Source organism: Haliaeetus leucocephalus, unplaced genomic scaffold (genome assembly GCF_000737465.1).
Source record: "Haliaeetus leucocephalus isolate CR32 unplaced genomic scaffold, Haliaeetus_leucocephalus-4.0 Scaffold626, whole genome shotgun sequence".
Taxonomy (NCBI): Eukaryota; Metazoa; Chordata; class Aves; order Accipitriformes; family Accipitridae; genus Haliaeetus; species Haliaeetus leucocephalus.
Window position 1 is genome coordinate 2,134,036 of NW_010973062.1, and position 24,208 is coordinate 2,158,243.

At 39.3% G+C, this 24,208-nt stretch overlaps 1 protein-coding gene across 1 annotated transcript in view; it reads left to right on the top strand.

The window, feature by feature from the left end:
* Positions 1–21,766, top strand: part of UBAC2 (UBA domain containing 2) — a 102,679-nt gene extending 80,913 nt beyond the window's left edge. Inside the window, exons 7-9 of the mRNA XM_010578297.1 lie at positions 2,429–2,674; positions 17,489–17,611; positions 21,041–21,766. Coding sequence (XP_010576599.1) covers positions 2,429–2,674; positions 17,489–17,611; positions 21,041–21,148 — 477 coding nt within the window. The 3' untranslated portion in view covers positions 21,149–21,766. The remainder of the gene's footprint in view (positions 1–2,428; positions 2,675–17,488; positions 17,612–21,040) is intronic.
* Positions 21,767–24,208: the final 2,442 nt, after the last annotated feature.

The window sequence follows — 24,208 nt, forward strand, 5'->3', positions numbered from 1 at the left end:
CTTGCAGTACATTTTCCCTTTTGAGACAAACAAGTCCCAAAGTTCTGAGACTAAAAACATGCTGCTGCTATCTCTTTGCTGTATTTTCTATCTCGAGTTGATAAGAAAATGATTCTGTTTGTGGTTAATGTGTTCAGACACGTGTCAAGATTTGTCATACATTCAGGGAGATGTAGATTTTCCTATCACTGCTTGCTGTGTTTTGTTCCTGTGACTTTTTGAACCCGTTCAAGATTTAGGGTGCCCTGAAAACATTAGACCTTAACAAAGGAGGTGATAAGAGTGAGCAGGGAGAGATCAGTATCTGGGAGGGACATTTGGAAGACATGAGGGAATGCTGTTGTGATGTTGGACAAAGTATTTTGAGCGGGAGCGCTTTCCCTGCCTGGTTACCCCTGTGCAACCAGGAGTGCAGAATCCCTGGGACCAAAGAAGAGGCCTGGCTCCATAGCCTGATGACACAAGGTGGGAGGAAGGAAGATAATTTGTAGGTTCTAATGCTGCTTATGCATTTTGCATCTAAGAAATCATCAGATTAAATGTGTGTGTAATATTTGCAACCTGGTTCAGTAATTCTTGCTCCCAAAAAAGTAACCTTCCTGGTAGCCCTGTAATCTAGGTTTTCTTGAGCCTATCTACGTAACTGTCTTGGGACCAGGTGGTTAGCTTCTGAGGGACCTTCTTGCTAGGTAGATACCTCAAGCACTACATAGCAAAAGTAGATGAGTTGCAGAAGTGGTACGAATTTTCCTCCACTTACTCTTTGGCGATTATAGTTCTATCTTAGTTTCCAGTTCATGTGCACAAGTTTTGGTCGTGGGCTTACAGCCATCTGGAACAGTTTCACTAGAGCTGAGGAGAGAATTTCTGAGGTCATGAAGAAGCTTCTGTTCCAGCACCCTGTCATTCCTGGAGTCCAGTCAGGACCTTTCTTTGAGTACAGAAAATTTTCGTTAAAGGCAGCCTTCACTATGATGCCAGAGATTATGGCCTTCCTCTTAGCCCATCCCATTTACCTCCTTCCTCGTAGCACAAAAAGGTTGAAGGGATTAAGGGTGGTTTAAAACTGTTCTTTCTCATTTTAGAATGGTAGCCTGTGTTTGGTGTTATGTCCAACCCTGAGAGCAGTCATAAAATGAAAGTAAAATAAAAGGAAAATCAGTGTTTCCCAAAGCAGAATGTATTTTTGTTATGTCTCATTATCTCACTGCATAATTACCAATAACCTTGTAAATAATCTGAAAAATATCCCCCTCCCAAAGAATGTTGCATTTTTGTATACTGTCTGTCTTTGCATGTGCAGCAATTCATTTGGTATGTATATACAAATGTCAGTGAGATAAAATAAATAACCCCAGTTAAATAGCTCAGGTGTGGAGTTTCTACATTGCTTCTAGCATAATTGGATTGTTTGGGTATGTTTACGGATTTTTTGGGTGTTCGTATCTCTTCCGGTTCGTTTCACACTGTTGTCATAGCATAATTCTTGTGGCATAACAGACAGTAAATAGTCACAAATACAGAAACATGGCATAAAGCAGAATGCAGACTCTGAGTTTGTGCAAGAACTTTGGCCTTTCTGCTGGACTGCTTTGGGCTCAAATGCTAGGGGTTCGTGATGGGATTTAAAATGATGGCTGAGTGATTACTGTAGATCATTTATGTATGGGGCACATGGATTTCTGTTGCTCCTCCTGAATCTGAAATGAAATCAAGCCCCAAGGCAAGCATGAGTGTGAACGCAGGGAATAGGTGTTTTTCTTATAGGTGGGAGAAAGGCATCACAAAAACTGGCTTTTTCAATATCACAGTTTTTAATGAACTGGTTTTTGAACCTTTGTTTGGTTTTTTTTCTCCTAGAAGATCCTTTTGGAATAAGTCTGTGCATACTCTTAGATTTAACTTCAAATCAGCAGTTTTGCTTTTGTTTTTATGGGAAGGAGAGACTTGGGTGGTGGGGGCAGAATCCTTAAGGGGGGTTGTTTTTCTAGGGAGTGTTTACAATGCTTCAGCATCCTCAAGGGCAGCCTTAATCTTCTTAGGTCAGCATGCAGCATACCCTGACCAGTTCCTGTACTAGAAATGAAAATTTTGTTTGAATTTGACCTGTTTGAGAAAGGGTCTCTTGGTTTGGGCTCAGATTCGGAAACAAAAAACTCCAAGAAGCTTTCTGAGTCATAGGAAATGCAGTACACAAAGTTAAGAAAGTAACAGTCTGTAGTTGTGGGGAAGTTGGAGGTAAAGAAATCCCCTATCATTTCTCTGATTCTTGTCTGAGAACTCTGGGTAAGTATAATTAAAAAGTGCTTCAAAAAACAGAAAGACCAACTGCTATCTGCAGCTAAATACAAAGTATATTTGATGTATTTAAGTTTTTTGGTTGTTTTGTTTTGTTTTTTTTTTTTTAACATTTCATTTTTGGTTTTAGGTTTCTGGTATTTGCTACAATAGCAGTATATTAAAAGTTCATCGAATTCTTTGTGTGCCCAGCTGGGTAGCAAAGATATTTTCTTGGACTCTTGAACCAATCTTCTCATCTGCGGAACCAATGAATGAAGTTCGAGTGGGAATGGGAGCAACAGTTGACATCCAGAGGCAGCAGAGAATGGAGCTACTGGATCGTCAGATCATGATGTCTCAGGTTGCCCAAATGAGGCGGCAAAGGCAGCAGCAGGTATTCATATATGTTCTGTAAGGATTACGTTAAGTTATGGGAAAAATACATGTTCGGTTCATGTATCCTTTGTGGTTCCTGTTTCTTTAAAAGAATGTATTTCTTTATTCTTCTCCATCAGTTTTTCATAAACTGTTGTACTGCTAATAGGCATTTAAGTGTTTTATATAGCTTTATATGTTAAAACTGCTTCACAAAGTGTAAGCAGAATGTCAGGCAATCCTGTAAGGATATCGGTACTTCTGGCATTCTTTCACCAAAAATGAGGCTGAAAGGTGAAGTGATTGCCTCTTGGTGATCTTTAGTAAGAGCCATTGTGGAAAGTTAGGAAGTCATAATTCTCCTGACTCTTCGCAGTATTTGTATTGTTAGCATCCTTTTCAGAGAGATTGAAAATTGTCTGTGTAACTCCTTTGTTTGCAGATGTACTTTGAATAATGTAATAATGCCATGTTTAACGCTCTTGTTTTATTTCCTTATTGAATAGAATAGCAGAGGCTTTTTATTTTCTCTGTTTTAGTCAAACCAGCAAATGCAGATATTCACATACTTGGTGTTTTATGGGAGTAAAACAAGGCAGATGATGTCTCAGTTCACTTTTTCCTGTATCTTAGATGTATGTGTTACTACTCTTATCAAACCTAGCGGACAACATAGGCCTTGCATTGCTCTATGTGAATGTATATTGCTCATAATTTAATCACAGCCTAGCAATTTGAGGTCTTTACTGAGTTTCCTCTGTCTGAAACACAGCTCTGTACTAATACACAAGTTCTCTTTGTATTCGAGGTAGTGTAGTGCAAGTAGGTATAGCTATGTTACCATTAATAGGTTGCCAGAATCAGAGGTGTGATGGCATAAAGCTTTGGCCAACAACTGGGGTATGAATCTTTGTTTCCAGTCCCTGATAACATAGTTTTGTTTTCCTTAATTTCTTAATGTTTCAGTCTGATGAAATTGTTCCTTGGGTGGAAAGATCCTGATCTACTTTTCTCAATTCCCATTAGAACATTAATCAGTTTTAGCATAAGAACTGAACTAGAAATGACTCAATTCTTGAACATTGCCATTGTAATAGAAAATGCATTAAAAGTGTCTGTTGGGCTACAAGCTGCTGGGAGGAGTGCAGCCAAGTTTCTTCATATGGGAGGAAGAAGCCATTTCCAGTTATGAAGGACTATCTTTATATAATATATCTTTAACTGCAAAATGTGGTAAATAAGTTCAGAACAGTAAATGATAAAAGAAGAGTTGATAACATCTTCTCATCTTCTCTTTTCCTTAGACTATGAACAATGAAAGTGGAAAAATGTCTTTTCATGTTTGACTTCAAATAGACTTCTTTAAAAAGGTGGAGAGGTTTAAATAAAATAAATGAACATTGTTTGAACATCAGTAAGATGCTTCCTTTTACAAGTTGCCGAAACACTTTCAAGTAACAACCTGCATGTTTGGCATTTAACTTGAGTGCAGCATTTAGTTAACTGATAGTGCTGATCTGTGAAACCAGTGATCGGAAGGCATTGGGATCAATGTATGAATGTTTCAGAGAGGCTCTTCAGAAAAGTTGTGTCATGAAAGCTTTTAACTAGCCTTTTTTTTAATGACTCAGTCACAGAATTTACTGGCCATCAACTAAATCATGAAAAGCATCATTCACAAATGTTGAGATGAAGTGGTAAAAATGAAAAGCAGGCTAATTTTAATCTCAAAATAATATTTTAAAAATTGAAAACCATTTTCTGGATTGCTGTACTTGGGCAATTCTTTTGCTTTCAGAGGCTTGGAAAGGTATAATTTGAACACAGTGGAGTTGAACAGATCACGTTACAGATGGAATTTAGATGATAATTTTACCAGTGGGAGTCAAGCTGATAAAGAATCCAGATCAGTTTCTTAGGGAGGTTTTCTTTGTGAAACTGAAAATAATAAAAGCTGCAAAGTGTATATCAGTCATCAAGTATGGCCTTGAATTATATTCTCAGAGAACATTGTGCAGATTTGTGGAGTCCCAATACGCTATCTGTAGGTAATGTGCCATAAGTGAGATAAACTAACATTTTCTCCTCTGCTTTACGTTTTGTTTGGTGAGGGAAGTGAACTTTAACTTTCCTCTGTACGCCATAGTGCAACAATTTTGTTTAGCTGCTGCTTGAGAAGGTGCTCTGCTCATTCCTCCTACTCCTTTGCTCTTCAGTTCATCTGCTTGAGAAAAGAGACAATGAAGTTTCCCTGTATATTGGTAGCATTATGGAAGGAGACCACAAGAACGTGATAGGTGGTTTTAATGGTGCTCCATTGTCCGTATAGCATGGGAAAGTGTTCTGGCCATAAGGAGGCCCCTTTCTTACATAGACGCTTTTTGTAGTAAGCTTATTCTTCAGGTCTTTGCAAGAAATTCTGAAGAACGTGAGCCTGACAAGTTATGCAAGCCAACACAAAAAGAGTAAGAGTTTAAAAAAAAAAATTTAAAAACCATAACTGGGAAAGAAACTGGGCAAAAAACTTTTCTCATAAGTTGCTTTTATTGTACCTCCAAGATACTGGGATGTAAATAATTTTATCTTTATTTTCCTGCTGTTCACTAAGCTCTTTTATCCAAAGCAAGATTCACTTTGGATGCTTTCTACCAAAAAAAACCCCAAAACAAACAAAAAACAACAACAAAAAAAAACCAACCCCAGCCATCCCAGAATTTCTTTACTGGCAATTCTTTGAGCTTTACCCTTCCCAGTCTTTCTCTAGCTACAGTGTTCTGGTCTGGAGGAGCCTGAAGCATGGAGCTGTGCATGTGAGTGCTGGGTTGTCAGACACCCATAACCTCGAGGAGTAGGTTGAGTATGGGGTAGAATTTGAACATAAACCGCCAATTTCATTACTTGATGTACCTCATTTTAGCCCTTAAATGTTCAGTGGTACTGTGTCTGAATATGTTGTTAGAAACTGAAAAAATTATCTTACGTTGCTAGTTTCTTGGGGGAGTGTGGTTACATGGTGACTGATTTTTGTCTTGGTTTCTAGTTGCTGTGGATACAGCCGTTAAACAGATGGTACCGTGCATATCGAAAACTTTCTGTTCTTTTTTTTCTTCCCTGGAAAATCTTGAGAAATTATGAACTTGTCACAAATAGAGAATTACTGAGCATCACCTCCCTGCACCTTTTGAGGCAGTAGGATAAAACGTGTACCATATGTATTCATTCCCTCAAAAAACACCAGCTTGCTATTTTGTTACTGCTTTTAAAACTTTAGAGTCTTAGTTCTTTTCTTTCCCACTCTTTTGTCTATCCTGTTTCCTAATTTAAATAATTTATCCTATTTTTCTTTTTTTCCCATTATCTGATCTCTTTTTGCCCTTCATATCACTTTCCCATTTTCATTCCCCACTATGCCGTTTTCCTCTCACATTTTCATCATCTCTTCCCCTTCATCTCCATTGTTTCCCATACTTTGTGTTTGCTCCTGTACAAAATCCTTCTTCATTTTGGGGAAAGTTCTCTCCCATAGTGTCTCACCACCAGTAATCATTTGCTGATGCATCATGAAGCTTGTAGGATTTTAGGGTTGGATGCCTCCTGCCTTTCTCTTGTTCAGACAAGATGTAGTTGAGGTCTTTGGGCACTATTTTATCCTTTCGATATTGTAATATCAGTGAACGTTTTGGTCTTCCTCTCCTGACTTTTCTATTTCTTGACCTCTTTCATTTCCCAGCATTTTTTTAAAGTTTATCTTTTCTGTAACCCAAATGAAAGCCCTCGTGAGAAAAGGGAAGCAGCTGCTGCATGTGTGCACCAGTGTGGCAGCAGGGAGTCAACTTGACTTTCACTTCCTATTGAGAAACTTGGAGGGAGGTTGGCAGATATTTTGCAAGTAGATAAGTAGATAAGGGAGGAGTCTGTGCCTAGGTACTATTGACAACACTGTTGTCGCTAAAGACAGATATGTGGAAGGTGCTGGAAAGTTGCAGAAAAGGTGGTCAGCGCCTTCTGTTGGCAGCTAAGTACCACTTCTCCTTTGAGTGAGCGCTCATCCCTCTGCCCATTCGGGGGGGGGGCAGTGTATGAACCTCAGTCCCTTCACCTTGTAAAAATGCTTTCTGTATCCACAGAGCATTTATTCCTTCATTCGTGCGGAGCGTGTTGAAGACACCATGTTCCCTGCTTACTGGTTTCTTTTAAATTTCTTGGCTCAGAAAAGAGCTTCACCAGGTTGCTTCAGACTGTGTGATAACCCTACAGCCATATATGAAAATCTTCATTTCACTACCTCTTTTCTGCCCTATTGTCCACTTTAAGCTTATTTTGTCTTTTGCCTCCTGTCTTTTTGTTCTTCTATTCCAGCTGCCATTACTTTTCAGTGAGGCCAGATTCTCCTTTGATTCATATCACACGGCATCTCTGTATGAGATTCTACTGCTTGCAAAGACCAGACTTCTTCTATAACAATGTGACTTCCTCTAATTGTTCATTTGTTAGATGTCTTTCTCCTGGGACACTGGAGGGATGCTCTGTGGGTAGGCACACTGAGTGCTTTATTGTTGTGAGGAGTCTCATATCCTGAGAAATGTGCAAGTTTCACATTTTGTCAACTATGGACTGTGAGGCTCGATCACTCGTTTACCTTCTGGTTATATGGAAGTGGTAAACTCCTGACCTTGGGAAAAAATAGATTAATGGAGTGAAGACTTCCCTGGCACCAAGAATTCCTCCTCAGGAATGTTATCCTCATTCACAATGGTAGAAAAAAATCCCTCAGTGAATATACTCCCAGATAGTCCATTTCTGCTTTATCAAAGTAGTGTAAGAACCAGACCTGAGCATATTCTTTAACTCTCCCACTGGCACTAAGATACCACTTTGATGAAGTCTTCTTGAATAACTTCACAAGTTTGAGTACCAACAACAAGACCTTCAAACAGACATTTTGAACCCTGAAGACCTTCTGCAACCTTTATACATTGCTGGCTCCATATAAACTCTTGCTCTTACAGCCAGGACTTTGGATGGAAGCAGCCTGTTCGTATTGTTCCACAGATGTACGCATCATTGCCTGGAGGGAATCTACCACACTGCTTTACCTAAATAAACGGGTGAGATTTTCAGCCAAGTGTTACGCAGTCTTTTTGTCTAGTTAGGCTTCCATTCCAACTAGTCTGTGTTACCTAAGGCTACTTTGGGATTTTGTGACATAATTGAATAGAAACTGCCCCTAGCAACCTTGCCATAAACTTCAAAGACAACTATGCGTAGGGTACCAATAGGATAAAAAAGTTAATCGAGCTCAGACTCCTGAGATGTGTGTACAAGATTTGACATCATATTTTTAAAGAATTCTGTTAACTAATAAGTGATTTATGGGTTTATTTCAGCCCATGAATGAAGCATGTATGCTGCAGCAGTAATCATAGTGGCTAAATTTAGACTCAGTATTCCTTCATTCTTCCCTTCCTCTGCATGCCAATATACGAGTGGACACACCCCAAGCCTTTTTTCAAATCACAGACAGCTTCCATTTTTGTAGAGAAAACAGTATCTTCTCATTCAGACCTCAGTGAGTCTTTGACTCATCCTTTGCTTTTTGGCACTCTTCTGGCATTTTCTTCTTGATTATTCTCTGTAATTGTTTAATAATGTTTTCTTTGTGTTGAGAATAATCCTGGTTTTATTTCAAAAGGGGAGCTTTACTATTAGAGGTTGTTGAGTATAAAAACTGCATGTACTGCTGATGTTGGCATGTGTGAACTCTGGTTTTTTAATGTTTCACTTCAGTAAGATTTGCAGCAGTTGATAACCCACTGCTATTTAGATATTTCTGGTTTCTTTTTCTGAATAACTTTTTTCATGGATTCTAGGTGTGAAATTAAAAATGATGAATTTCCAGAGTGATGATCCAGGTAATGAACAGTTTATGACTCTCTCCTCTACAGACTACCACTTTATTTTTCTGTCTTTTTCATGGAAGTTGGCAATTCCACAAGCTGACAGACACTAGTAGTACCACTAGAATAAGCTGAATGTGTCTCATTAACAGCCAGTTGTCACAGTCACAAGGCTAACTATCTCTGACTCCTACTCCTCGGTAGGACACCACTCACACTTTGAACTATCATTTTTTTCTTGGACTGGAATTATGAAATTCTCTTTCTGTCTGACTGGGCTTTTGAGCTATAGCCTTTGAATTTGATTTATTTGTAATCAATTTCCCTGGAGAAGCAGTGGTTGATACAGTGGTTGGACAGCTTCCCAAAGCAAAATATTGTTTTATTTCAAAGGAAATATTTTTTGAGAAATAGAGTATGTTTATTCTCTTATGTGATTGTTCTGTATTCTCTTCCTCTAACAATTTAACCTGAGGCAGTTCCCCATAAAAAACCTCCTGGTGTACAAATCTCCCCAAGCATTTCCAGAGTATTTAATTCTCTGTTGTCTGACCAGTTCCTGGTTACAGAAGGCAAGTTTCTTTTTAGCTGTACCTGTCACTTCATTTCTGGCTTTGAACATGGGGCAAATAAGGCATCCAGTTTGAGGGTGGTTGGTTATTGGATTCCAGGGCTGCTTCTGTTGTCCTTCCAGTCTGCACTGAGAGAGTCTTGATGGGCCATTTCTTTTTCCTAGTGTCATCTTCCATAGCGTGTAGTAAACAAGAAGGATGTAGTTCAGATAGTAAGTGGTCCATCTTAGTATTCAGGTTTTCTGATTAGAACTCTGATATTAGCACGTAACAACTGCAGGCCGGTTTCACCAGTCATTCATTAATGCACTACCTTTAAGAGGCACAACAGATAAAAAAGTTTCGCGGAACAGTGTTGCAAGTATGACGCCATCCTTGTATGTTGACTTTGAGATGTCAACAAATGGAAGCCCCTCCTATTTGCAACCTAAGACAGAACTTGAATCTTTACATCCCAAAATGGGATGCTAATCTGGTTTTTTCCCTACGTCATCATAGGCTAGCCCTTTATATATTCCGGTATGTGTTCATGCTAGTATGTTGGAGAATTTGGGTTTGAGTTTTCTTTGTGCCCAGTGTTTGTTATCTCAGCTTGTCAAATCAAAACAATTTTGGAACTCTGATTTCTCACTTTTCTTTCAGCCTTTACTTATTACTCTTTGAAAAGGTTTGTGCACAGGAGGTGAATGAAGGTTTATCTGTCTAATCACCAGTCAACATCCAAAGAGCCATGTAGTAAGGATTAGAACTGTCTTTGTTTTGTGTAAAATGTCTAAAACAGAGCTAACATTATTTCCTCAAGTACAGACTGCAAGTTCATGCTGGTGGACCTGCCATCAGCATTTGGCTCACTGGACCCCCCCTCCGGATTATCTCACTCAGCAAGTGTTGAATGCCAAACATATGAACAGCTCCAAATCATGTCATTCCTTAAAATTTAGCTGGTGATTATGATCGACAGCTTCACCTCTCACAAGGCACTCACCCACAAGATTAATTTTTGATAATGGGAACTTACTTTTCAATATATACCTGACATTTCTGTGGGAAAAAATGACAAGGCCCACTGCCAATAGTGTGACATGGATGCAATGCATGTTTTCAACTGATGTAGCCATGACCATATCTGTGATGTCACAGTGCCAGCAAGAACCCAGTTTGGATGAAGAACACAAGCAAGGGAAGCCAGGAAGTTTGGAAAAGGAAGTATTTTGAAAAGGTGGTTGAAGACCTGTCTCTGCTGTCTAGAGAAGATCCAAATCCTCATTTATTATTGCAAACAAAGTCTGAGAGTTCTGCTCAACACTTCCCTGATGTTGGACAAAGGAATAACATCCGTTCTCAAAAATGCCATCTTTCAACTTCTGCTTGATATGAAATATCTTTCTTTCTTCTTGCCGTAGTGATCCATCACTTTCTGGTTGAATTACTGCATCACAGCAGTAATGAAAAGTGAATGTTACTGTGATGCACAGTTTGGTACAGAATAGGTATTTACCCTTACTGCAACAGGTTAAATGCAGAGTAGTCTGACTCTTGCAGTGTTCTGAGCTAACCGCCGGGTTTTGGGAGTACCTACATACCTCTTCACTTATTGGCAGCCAGTCGTGTGTCTGAGTCAGACAGTGGCACCCCTTGCTGTCGTGTGCGACAAGCAGTGGTCTACAGGGCCAAGAGCTTGGGCATGCACAAGTACGTGAGGAAGCGTTCACAGCTGTCTGCATCTGGCTGGAATGCCGTAGCAGAGGCAGCCCTTCCCACCTCGCCTCCAGGGAGCAGATGTGCCTCCCCGTTGGCATTTCTGGCTTCTGCTGCTATGAAGGCATCGTGCCTGTGCTGAAATGCCTTCCATTGTCTCTCAGGCAGCCTCAGAGGCCAGATTAAGGTGTTCCTCCTAGATTTCAAAGGAAATAGCTGATCAGGCTTCAGAAAAGACCACATGTGGATTTCTGAACTTCTGTGAAACGTGAGCTCCTCTGGGACAGTGCAGGCATCAAAGTTCAGGATGCAGCAACTAAGAGTTGGAGACAGAGCCTCTTGGCTAAAGAGACTTGTCTGTAGGATAAATTTCCAGAGGAAATTGGAATATCATTAGAAATTGCTGTAGTGCTTGGTGAAAAATTCTTTCCATCATTAAGAACGATGCTCAGAACACTAATACTGTTACATTTCTACTCTCCTTCAAAAGAAGGAAGTTATTAAAGTAAAAAAAAAAAATTTAAAAAAAAAAACAACCTAAAAACCCAGAAGAGTTTTGTCCTCACAGAAAAAAGCAGGCTAGACATTTGAATAAGTCTACTGGAAATTTCAGCATTGCCATTGATCTTTCTTACGCAGTATTCAGGGCAGCAGGTATCATTGTGTCATTCATGGCTATGCTTTTTCTTTGTTTATATCATTAGTATGTGTACTTTGGAGTCAATAACTTGTAGAAAAATTTAGGTCTGAAAAGCAAATAAGTGTTTCTTGCTTTCAGTAAATTTTTTAAATTGAAGCTTTATATGAAAGAAGTAAGACGATATTTATGTCTGTACCAAGTAATGGCTCTTATGCAGAGTAGCAAATTTTAAAAATGTTACTTTAGAAGATGAAATGCAAAGCAATTTCCTTTTTTTTTTTTTTTTTCTTTTTTTTTTCTCTTGCTGCGGTTGTTATGTTAAGAAAAGGTGAACAGGACAGATATCAGGAGGTGCTTCCTGTTTGTGCAAACAGATGGCGAGTTGGCATTAACCATATACATGAGATAACGTTATCAAAATATCTTAACCACATGCATCACTTTCAAGAGCACTTTTATAAAGCATGTTATTTCATTTCTTTTGAAATTAGTCTAATTAAAATATGTGCAGATGTGACAGCTACTTAACTGCATATTTGTTAATTGTCCATAATACAACATTTTTAATTGTCAAGCTTTGGATAAGAAGTGCTTTTACAAAATATGCCATGGCAGGTATGTATATGGGAAGCAGGTAGACCTGCTTTTCAAAAAGAGAGGAAGGAGATTACATGAAAAGACATGGCATAACTGGCGTTTTAGCAGGCTGTACGGAGATATTTGCTAGCTCTAGATACCTCTTCCTTATTCTGTTGGAAAGGAGGATACTTGTAAACAGTATTGTCCCAGACACCAGAAAAAAAAAAAATAGAAAAGAAGAAAAAAAACCCAAAACAAAAAAAGACATCAAGGATGTGACCTCACAAGGCACAACTTCAGTATGTAAAGCCCCAGCACCCGTCCAAGAATAAGTCATCAATGTGGCATTTCCTTACAACCTTTTCTGCAATGAAGAGCTGCTATTTTCCCATTCCCTTAATCCATTCCTTTGTTAAATCTCATTCTTTGGTCATCTAAACTTGGGACCGGTTTGTTGTCTTCCTGTAACAGAAATTCCAACATCACCAGTGTTCTCCTAATCCACTTGTAGTAGTGATTTATCAGAGACCGATAAAATGGTCTCCTTGGTATGTTTGTCTCCTATCAGGCAGTAACAAAGAATTTACAATCAACCGATTAACCCAGTCTTTGCACTGCTAAACCAAAGGAAACTGAATTTTTCTTTAGTTAAAAATTTACAACCTAGGAGTAAGGGAGGAGGAAGGGCTGATAGGGGCCTTTCTTAGGTGTGTCCGACACCCTTGTAGTCAAATAATTAATGAAGCAGTCTATTTGTTAAGTGTTTTTCCTGCTGACATGAGGAAGACTACGTTGCAGACAGAAATAAGGGTCCAGTCACCAATTTGTACAAAGTATTTTTATGAATGATAGTCTGTAGACTGAATTTTTCAGTGCTTGTCTCTCTCTAGTAGCGCAGCAGTCAGGACTTCCAAAACAGAGTTTCTGATTAACACCATGAAAACAAGTATGACAGCTGGCAATGGAGACTAGATGTTCTTCACAGCATCCCGCTGCAGGCACTGGGACCAGTGCATGCAAATTGATGGGAACCTTCAGTCTCTTGACTACAGTGAGCTTGGGGCTGTTTTCATGCCATAAGCAGAGAAAGCCGCCTTGAGCCTCTCATCCTGCAGCACAAACAAAGCAGTGGAGAATTAAATGCAAAAAAAAAATTTCCTTTTGCTATAGTAAATCTTGCAACATTCACACAATTGGACATGGAAAAATTGGACTAAGGAAGCTGACATGAACAAGAAATCTTACCTTTGTGTCAAAAATGTGACAAGTGACTACTGTCCAGAGCACTGACTGGGGGAAGGCATTGGTTTATGTCGTGTCCCCGAGTGCCCCAACAGGCTCTCTAGGGGTTTGGCTGCCTGTGCTGAGGGCAGCTCTGGTACAGTACAGCTCTTCAGCCTCGGAGCAGACTTGTGCGAGAAGGAGCTATGGTTAGAAATACCTGGGAGAAGCCTTGTTGGGGCCTCACCCGCTTTGACTGGGAGTTGCTTTTAAGTTCAGATCCTCGCCCTTGGTCCTTGCTGAGCTTTGTGGATACACATGTGCCAACCAGTGTTATCTCCCTCCCTGCTCCTGACCCATTGACTTGACTTCTAGGCTTGATCCTACACCTGCCCGGCAGTCTGGACTTTTGGCTGACCATGGTTACTGTCACTGGACCTGCTTTGCTCTTCTCACTTGGATCTTGTGGGAACACAGCACATTTCGGTGAGGCCACTGCCTCTGCTTGCCTTGTTGTCACCCTTGGCTCTCAGATTCCCTTTCCTCTTGGAGCAGCACCTGCGCTTGCTGCTTGCCGATACCTAAGATTTAGGACGAAGAAAAATGTCGCCTGAGATAATCTCAGTGCAAGATAGCCTGAGTCTGTCAGTTGTGGAAACTGGCCCTGAATATAAGAGGTTTAATGCATCCTCCTTACCTACTCCTGAGTCATGTTAAGTCCCAGCCCCCAAACCATTTAGTATTAAACTTAATTTTTTTTTATAACAAGTGGACAAACCAGCATCATAGAAGAACTGCCTGGATTTCATTAAAGGGATTAGACTGGCAGACACTTCTCACTGAAGGTGCTGCTCAGGAAAGGAGCTGACATACTGGACCCTTGATCATTCTCACTGCTTAATTATTAGCTCCTTTTCTTCCTCTGTTTTGGACCACTCCGGAGAGCTCTGTTACCTGAGACAAGGCTCCTGTGGAGGGTAAGGAGATGGGTGTGAGCTCACCTGTGCTGTTGGGTGCTGGTGCCAGGGCTCAAGTATATTGTGCAATGCATAAATATTGTTTGCTCATTCCCCAGTAGGGACTTTCAGGTGGTTTAGAAGCATCACTTAAATAAATACGTCAGATTGGATATCTTCATGTGAAATCTTCCTGACTTCTCGCAGAGTAAGTGTGTTAGCATGGTCAAAACCACTGTAACAGAGAAATTATTGTAAAATTATGAAGGGGACGTCTGCAAAATCATTTCTGTGAGGCAAGGAGGAGTATTGGTCTGGAAATCTCCTTCTGCACAGTTTTTAACTGGAATTTGCGATATATTTTTTGCTGTTTGCTTTGGGTCAAATTAAACTTCACAGATCTTCATGTATTTCTGCTGTGATAGTTAAAGTTGTCTGAAAGTCTTTACACAGTCACCATCCACACTGGAAATCGATAGCCTTGATCTCCATCTTCTGTGGATCTGAGTCATTAGCTGCACTTCCTAATTTTTCCTTACCTTTACTCTATGGGATTGGCCGCAGTACCAGTCCCATAGTTCCTGCTGCCGTTCCCCGAACCTCTGCTCTTTCGAGCCTGACTTTGTGCATGTCTATCATGTAATTAGAGGCAAGTCTGTGAGGGGAAACAATTTTCTTGCAGTCAAGATAAAGAAGCCTAATGTGCCTGGTTTTGGTGCAGTTTGTAAAGTAATACACAGATGAGAAGTGGACCATAATGTTGGGATTAATCCTAAACATAAGTGTTCATATACCATTATAGTTAAGAACTGATGGGTTATGTTTGTCGCAATTTCCAAAGGTAACTGAAATATTCTGAGGGCAACTGAAAAAGATTTTTCACAAGTATTTTGATCTAAGTTTTCTGGTCTGTTATTTCTGGGAAAGAGTTCGCAGTCTTCATGTGGAACTCTTCTGAATACATCAGTCCACATCTGTAGTTTATCAAGGTCTCTGCTGTAAACTTTCAAAACCAAAGTTACCTTGGTAAGGAATCTGCTTTTTTTTATTGAAAGCAATGAATTCTGCGTATGTTAATTTAAAATGCATTGTAAGCTTAGGCTAAGGAAGTAGACAAGTCTCTTTGTAGTGTTAGGTGACAAGCGCGCAAGACAGGGACAATGCAAAACCAAACTGGAATAGGCAGCTCAGTATTGAAGCTGAAGGCATAGCTGGAAAGGTACGTTTATTTCAGTCTTCAGATACGCTGGGATACTGCTAAATTAGTACATTTATTGTAGATTTTATATATCATTTACATCATCACATACATCTGTATGACTTCTGGTGCTTCAAAGGAACGTCTCATAGTCCTGTTGGCATTTTTCAATTCACCAATTTAATGTGAATGACCTGTGGAAGCGTTATTTTCTCTTCCTCAGGTCTTTTCAAAAGAATGAAAACAGGCAAAGCAGCATTAGTGCAGTGTTCTTGCTGAACTATAGAGCTTAGCAGACTTTCAGAAATTCAAAGTTAATGAACTAAAACTCAACATAATTCTGAATTAAGGGAAATTATAGATGGGGAAGTACAGGATGTGATTTTCTAAGACCACGGAGTAGTGCCATGGTGTCAGTAGAAGGTCTGACATCCCTTTCTGGGTTTAACCTACAAACCAATTCTCCTTTTTACTACACTACGCTGTTTGGCTAACGCAAGGCTTATACAGAATCCTTTGGTTAAAACCTCGTGACTTTTAAGCAAATGTTTTACGCAGTACGCTAAATAGAAATGTAGACACATAATCATTTTTTAAATTCAAAATCACGAACAGTGGAAACTATGTCTTGAAAACTAGTGATGACTCCTAGCTATTGCACATCTTCACAGGGAAAAATGTGCTCTACTATATAAGGGACTGGAACAGTTCACAAGCCAGTGTTTCAAATCTCGTGACTCCCCAGATGTTTTTTAAGTGTGCTATTGCACTGCCCCCTGTGGTGTCTGGGCTGATTGGGTCTCCTCTGGAGAGAAAGGAAGAAAACAAAGGAAAGGGCCAGAAAACTAAATAAACTTTTTTTTTTGGGGGGGGGGGGGTCTAGGAGCAGGTTTAGCTGCTGCTGATCTGATTGAGCAGAGAGCATTTAATGCTCTAGGGGTACATAAAGGCAGGAAGAGCCCTCGCTGAGAAAGAAAAGAAAAACCTCTTAAGAGGAAGGTCTTCTGAGAAACGACATTATAGAACTAAAATAGAGCAACTAGAGGAAGGAAGTCCCTGTCCTATACATACAGAAAGGGAGGGGGATCTTCTCCATAGTAACGGAGGGAGCAGGGGAGGAGGAAAAGGACAAGGCAAACTGCAAAAAGTGTTTTAACAAATTGTATAGAAAAGAGAGATTTGTGGTTTGCTCTTCTTCCCTGCTTGCAGGGCCTGTGGTTTTGGTGTGACACAAAATCCCTTAAAAAAAGTTTGTTTAAGCTAATAAAATGAGGATTAATTATTTCTGGACAATTATAAAGCTTGTACTTTAGTATTTGTACTTTATATTCTAAATGTCTTACTATTACAAGACTTGAAGCTTGGTTGTTAAAGTTTCAGTTCTGTGATTTACACCATACGTACGTTACTGCTGTGTATTTGTATTATTACTCTGTAGTTACAAAATATTTTGGCACTGGAACACGGCCAGATTTTGCAATGTTATTTAATAGGTGGAAGTTAGGTGAGGTGGTCTGTGTGTCTGTAATAGTTGTGTTGGTGTCACAGAAGTAATGACTTGCATGGAAATCACAGGTATCCTGAAGGTTGGGCTGCTTCTGAGTTTCCTGATGTGGTTTTGCTGATGCACTGAGAATCCATTTTTGCTTTTTCCTCTCTCTTATTTCTTGCACTCTTTTTCCCTGGTTAACTCCAGCAGCAGTCTTGCAAAACACTTGCAGGACCCAGTGTTCCATCTCTTGCCAGGCAAATCCCCATCAGTAAAGAGAGCAATCCTTCAGCCTCAGAAATCTAGCACTGTTGTAAACCAAATCTTTCACAATGGACGTGAAACATCCTTTCCTCCTTCTGTTAGTACTTTTCCTTAATTTACAGTCATTACTTCTAATAACTAGTAAAGCAGTAACCAGTCCCAATTTTTACTTCATAAGACATTGCAGCAGTTTTTGTTGTTTAAAATAAACTATTTTACTCAAACGTTTGCCTTTCGTATTATGTGGGGTGGATGATCTTTTTGTTTAAAAATATCTGTAGTTCTTTTTGCAAAGACTGACAGCAGTGTCTGGTTTCAGGGTGGGATGATTAACTGGAATAGACTGTTTCCTCCTTTACGTCATAGACATAATGCGAATTATCAAGATCATCGCCCATCTGAACAAGACACACCTCCACCTACCGAGGTTTCTGAAGAGCAGGTAAACATTTTTCTATTGTAAAATGGCATTTAAAAAAACTGGTTAGGAATTACCTCTACTAATTTTTTATAAGCTGTTGGCACAGTTTCTTAAACATTCTCTATAGCAGCACAAATTAGAATATCAGATAACAGTCACAATACAGAGACAGCAAATTGTCATTACCATCCAAACCAGAGTTACAGATCAACTTGGGAGTTTCTGCTTTTATGTGTAACTGCTTGTCTTTTGCATTTAAAGATGAGACAGTTTCACTAGTGGGGGCTATTCAAATCTGATAAAATAAATGTTTCAAAGAAGGAAGAATGAGAAATAGATTTCATTATTTGTCTTGTAGACATGCAAGTTTTCCTTCACTGAGGTCTCCAGCTTAAGTTTCCAATTCAGTCATGTAGGTTTTTGAAATTAAAGTTTTGGCAATAAGTTTTTTGGTCTGAAACTTGGATGTTTCCCTCAATAATGGGGTTGACTGACTTCACATAGAGATGCCACAGAGAAGTTTGTGTTTTTTCTATCAAGTATAGATTTAGACTTACTGTATAGATTTAGACTTACTGTATAGATTTAGATTTTTAGATTTTTATTGATAGTTTTCTTCTCAAAAGAGAGGATGATTTACTAGGAAATTTAAGAATTAAGATTGGTCTTATTTCTGTATTCAGGATTTATTGCATACAATCAAGTTCTCTGGTTGTAGCCTATCTGCAGTTAGCTGCATTAGCCATTTTATAGTCTAAGTTCTCTGCTACCCTTGAACAAGAGTAGGTTTCAAGGGTGAGTTTTTCTTTCCCTTTTTCCTTTTTTTAGGGAGATAAATCAACACTTGCTAGCACCATGCTGTCATTTCTAGTTAGTTTAAAATGAGCTTGTCCCAAACAGAAATCTTTGCTGTGATCTGATTTCTAGTTTTGAGTCAATGTTAGATTATATTCAAAATGTTCAAAAATGTAACTGCACTGGTGGTTTTGACTGCAACCCTGCTGGGCTGTGTCCAAAAAGGAAAAAAAAAAAAAAAAAGAAAAGAAAACCCCCACACCAAAGAACACCTGAGACAAAACCTAAAAACTTAGTTCTGGCCAGCCTGAAAGCCTACTCGGTGCCAGGTATGGGGTGGACCAAAAGATCTACCTGCTGGGTTGGTTTGTTTATTTGCTTTATTGACATTCTGCTTATGGGAACTTTTATTGTTGGGCTGGAACTAATGAAATAGTTATTAGTCTGATTTGTGCTGGATTCTTACCCAAAGCCTTTAGGCCCAGACTTATGAAAGCAATATATGCTTATATTTTCTAATGCATGGAAGTTGTAGAGCTCACCTGATTGCTGTCATTTGCAGTGCTGTGTAGTTACCCTGCAAAAAAAAGTAATCTAAGCACTTTTGATTTCTCAGGACTGTACCAATAACTGCACAAGTTGTCTTAGAATGGCAGAAATGCAAGGTTTTCTTCTGTTCTTCAGATTAAAATTTGCAAGCGTTTGCAATGCTTTTGGTACAAAAATCTCTGCATTTCTTGTGGGTTTTTTGGCACCTTAAATTACCGTTACCAGTATACATGTCTGTTTCCTGGAGCTGGATTCAGTTCCTGTGGTTAAAATATTCTCAGACGAAAAGAGCTTTTTGTTGTTACAATCTATTCCCTGTGATGCTTGCTGGATATTTCTGTAAATGGGAACATTGCAGTTCCATCCACCACTTCTTAAGGTTAGAATTCATGGCAACTGCAGTAAAAACCTTTATTCTCAAACGTCTTTCTGTGGTTAGCTTTTATTCCACTGCCTGCCCTTTTTCTCATAAAAAAACACAATCTTAGATGAAAAATCAGACAGAGGAAACTTCAGAAAGTTACGGGTTATGAAATCCAGTTTGAAGTTACACTATTGTTGCAGAGGTGTCGAAAGTAGCAATTCATTTCTCTCTCTACAAGAAGGTGAGAAACTGACATTGGGTTGTAAGGGGGGAGAAAAGGGGGAAAGGCACAAAAATGATCAGTACTGTATTTGATATTCTGACAACCGAGGCAGCCATTTTCGAACGTTTTGTAACGGTGTATTTAGATTAAGAAAAGGAGGACCCCCACCTCTGGGCATACTTGGCAGTAGTATGTTTCTCAGTAAGCTGCCAAAACAGAGAAGATTAAAAATACTAAAAGTTCTGGAGGTGTCTTAGAGGAAAGGCAGGTTGCTTTTAACGGCACCTTTCTTTTAAAAGCCATTTAAAGTACTTTCAGTGCTAGTGCACGTTGCTTTTGCACCCTGGGAAGATTGCTCCTGAGATGTAAATGGCCTCTGCCGCGTCCCTGCTCAGCTTCGTTCTGCTGCTGCAGGCTCCGTACAAGCAGAGGAGGAGCAGTGGTAGCCCGGAGTCAGCTCCTGTAGCCCAGGACCCCCAGGTTCAGGAGCTGTGGTGTCTGGTCACAAGGCCGTTTGGAGCAGGATGGGGAATGCTTTATGCTGCCAGTGGCCACAGTTAATTTTATGTGCTGCTCCCTGCACCCTCTCACTTTGTTTTTCCCCCCTCTGGAAGATTAACCATAAAAGTGGATGAGTTCTGTTGTGACTTTCGGTCATACCTAATTGAGAATTGTAGATTCTAAATGTACTTTAGATTGGAATTTAGTCATACATTAAATTTGGTTATACATACCTTGCTCTTTACATGTGATAGTTTGAATATCTGTTAGCACAGAGCAAAAAGGCTGGGTGTTGAGTACATGATATTATAAAGAGGTGTGGTCAAGTTGTTACTGATTACCAAAATCACTGTCTTAATGTGCTCTTTTCCAGGTAATTCTTCCATCAAATGTCACTGACTTAGACTGTTTTGAGAATGTGTAGAATCCTTTGAAGAATTTTACTGAACCCATTTAAGTATTGTACTGCCTCTGTTTTAGGGCTAACTTTCAGGTTCATTTTAAAAACTACCTAGAATGAATAGTTTTGAGTTTTTTAATGCCATCTGGAAGAGTAGGTCTTTTCAAGGAAAGTAGAGCTAAGGGTGTCCAGACAGGTTTTTGCATCTACTGTAAAATTCTGTATTTTGGTCAGTGTTGGGTTCTTGAGGTCCTGTTCTTGTCAAAGAGCAGCAAGCCCCAAGGTCAGATTCTAGTTGTCATGTGTGGTGCCATACTTTCTATTTTACTCTTCTTTCAAAACTGGACCAGCTAGGAAAATACAGGTGTGGCATTTCCAGCAAACGGTTGGTTTTGGATAAAGTATCAGAAAGCAGTCATCTCTTTGGCAATGTTCTCAAGCATGCTGTCCCAGATATGTCTTTGTGACAGTGCATAGCCATGCTTGCTTACTCTCTGAAAAAGTAAGCTTTTGAACAGCCCGATCAGTGGAAAAGAGATCTCTGGCACTGTTAACGTGACTAATGCACACACAGCGTGAATAAAACTCTAAACTGTTGTTATGTTATTTCTTTTCCAGGTTGCACGACTTATGGAAATGGGCTTTTCCAGGGGAGATGCTCTAGAAGCCCTGAGGGCTTCAAATAATGACTTAAATGTAGCCACTAATTTTCTACTGCAGCACTGATGGTTTTGAGCGTGAAGGAACTTCACTTGATGGGTTTGTACACGTTTGGAAGAGGATCAAAGCCACCTGCTGGACAGACTCACGAAGGTCATCCCCGCAAGAGCGTCAGAAAAGAGAAACTGGCTCCCCGTGACTGGTGATTCAAAGGGATGTTAACGAATGACGTGAACTGTTCCCAAGCCTTCAGATCACTTGGTGGTTTCTAGTCCGGTTATCCTTTTCAAAGTAACTTTAGTTTCTACTTATTACTGGATATCACCTAAATTTATTTTTAAAATAAAGTAGGTGGGTTTTTTCTTGTAAATCCTTGTTAGACATGTTATCAGACTTAATGACTAGGAAAAGAAGCTCCAACAACCAGAACAACTAGATTCACCTATTAAGAAAAATCGTATTTTCTTCATTTACCAGTCTAATTTATCTAGCTTACATGTTATTTTACAGTACTTGATTTTTTATGACAGTAATAAGAGGTTTGAAGATCACTTTGTTTTCAACTCAGTAAAGGGTTATGGGACTATTATGTCATTCTTTGGGAAGTTTTATTAATGCCTGTAATATTTTATTTCTTGAATTCCTTTTTAAATAAAAGTTGTCATTCAGCACATAATACACAGACAGGATGAGAGAAAATTCATGTGCGTATTGCAGGCTGTGGTAAGTGAGCACTGTAAATTTAAATTTTTACAAACTGAGTGAATTGCTAGTCAGATACAGGTCATGAAGATACTCACTGGAAGCAATAAAGGTGAATCAAATGATACACTAAGATCAGAACTGAAATGATTTGAATGACTTCATGTCTAATTCACACTGACTTCTGTAATGATGGATGTATGCTCAGTGTCCTATGTGCTGGTTTCATTTTTTGAGCTGGCTATATACTGTCTTAAAAGAAAATGATAAAAAGCTAACTTTTCTATATATAGTTCTAGTTTTCTACTGTCAAAGATGTGGATGACCCTGCATTTGCTGAATCCTCACTGTCTGAAGCAACTTACTGTTGATCACAGGCTGGAATATTAACCTTAAGGGTGATTCAGGCTAACACAGGAGGTAACAGGACGGTAATGCCAAGGTAGTACAGTATTGGTTTTGAAGTTTAGATTGATAAATAAGCTTGCTTGGCTTGACTCTCAGAAGTGCTCTGTATTAGCACCTTAGGAGTTTCAGGAGGTGGGGTGGAGAGAGGTGAACACTTCTATAAAACCAAGCTGAAGTAATACAAGATTGCCAACTGCGTCTCCGTGAAACCAATTTACACATGTATCTCAAGCATTTAATGTATGTTTCTGTATGTACTTGTGTTTGTATATCCTGTGTATATGTGTCTATTTATATACACACAGGCATATTTAATACATACATACATTTAGAATAAGATATAGGTCATCAGAAGCATAACAAAGGCAATAGCAGGTGCAAAGGGGAGGAGATGAAAGAATACAGGAGAGAGAAGGGATGTTTTGGAAATCCAGATGAACACATGCGTACCAAAGTACAGATCTGCACAGTCTCACTTGGCCTGGGAAATTACAGGACAGGACTTAGGGAGAGAGAGATACCTTTCTTTTTCTTTTTTAGTTGAGTGAAAAAAGTCCTACAGGCGTCCAAGTCTTGATCCAGAAATGACATCAAATTTGTGCAGCTTTTGGCACATGACATAATTTTTAATAAAATCAATGTCCTGTATGTACTTTTTGGTATTTTCCGGGGTGGGTGGGAATAAGGGGTTTTGGAACGACCCTGTGTTTTCCTGGACTTTGATCAACCTCCTTCAGGGTTTGGCTTGCTGCTATGATCACATTATTTAGGCAGGGTCTGCTTTGTAATTGAAAGGTTTTGTTTGTGTGAAGCTGAGTGGCTCTCTGTGTGTGTAGGTTAAAGACATTTCTGGACCCAGAGAACTCTGGAAACCTGCTGTCTTAGAAAGCAAAGGGCAAATGTAAGAAAAAAAGCCCTAGAATAATTTGTATATGCAAACTAGCTAAATGTTTTGAAACAAATACAGGTTTTAATTTTGAAACATACAGATTCTTCCTTCACAAGTATTTTACCAAAAGTAGCAATAAAGACTAGTGAATTACTTCAGAAGTAAAATTTTGTCTGTAGGAAATAATACCTAGCCCAGGGTAAATTAAATATGACCTGTGCCCTTTCAGACATTGCCCTGCTCTAGGGACAAGCACAAAGAGCATTTATTCCTTGGAATTTTAAAACGCATTGAGTGGCATCTGGGATCTGTAAGTGGATATTCTCCAAGTCTAAATCCTTTCTTACTGTTATCTGTACAAGGGGCATCCCAAATGTCACAGTTGTGTGGAAAACCCCATTTTGCTGGGCATTTCACAAAACATGGTCAAACATAAGGGGTAAAATTCAGGCCATGGTGATGTCAGTTGAAAACTCCCTTTGACATCTATGAGAACAGTTTGTGCTCAAAATGCTTCCAGGGTTGTGATTTCCAATTTAAAAAAAAAAAAAAGAAAAGAAGTGGTAAAAGGAGGAGTTTCAGATGCTGTTGAACACAGTTCCTGTTTCATGCAAGAACCGTAGAAGGAAGATTCATACATTAGAGCTGGAAAACAACTCGGTTTCCACTTGATGGTGAAACTTCCATGGACCATTTCTGGGAATGCAAGGAGCGTGTTCTTCACAGCCTACGCAGTGTTTCTCCAGTACAGTTTTGAATGTTTCATTGCACAGTTTCCATTTGGTGTGTGACGCAATATTTTTTAGGCAGTGAGAGAATGCAGAATGCTTTTCTATGGAGAGGATTTTAAGTCCCTGGAAAATTTACACTGGTTTTACTAAAGCCGAGATTTGGTATTGAAATAAAAGCAGTTGCTGCTGTTAAAATTTCTCTACTAGACTGGGAATCTTGTCTTTTGAGACAGCATTGGAGTAATTTATCAGGGACTTTCCTAGATGGTTATGTGACAGTTTGAAATACACCCACAGTGAGGTTTGTATTTGTGGAAATCTGCCTGATAAGCCGCCAGGTTCTCAAGCCTTAACTTTTTGCTAAGATGCGGAATGATTGGGCTCCATACTTACCAA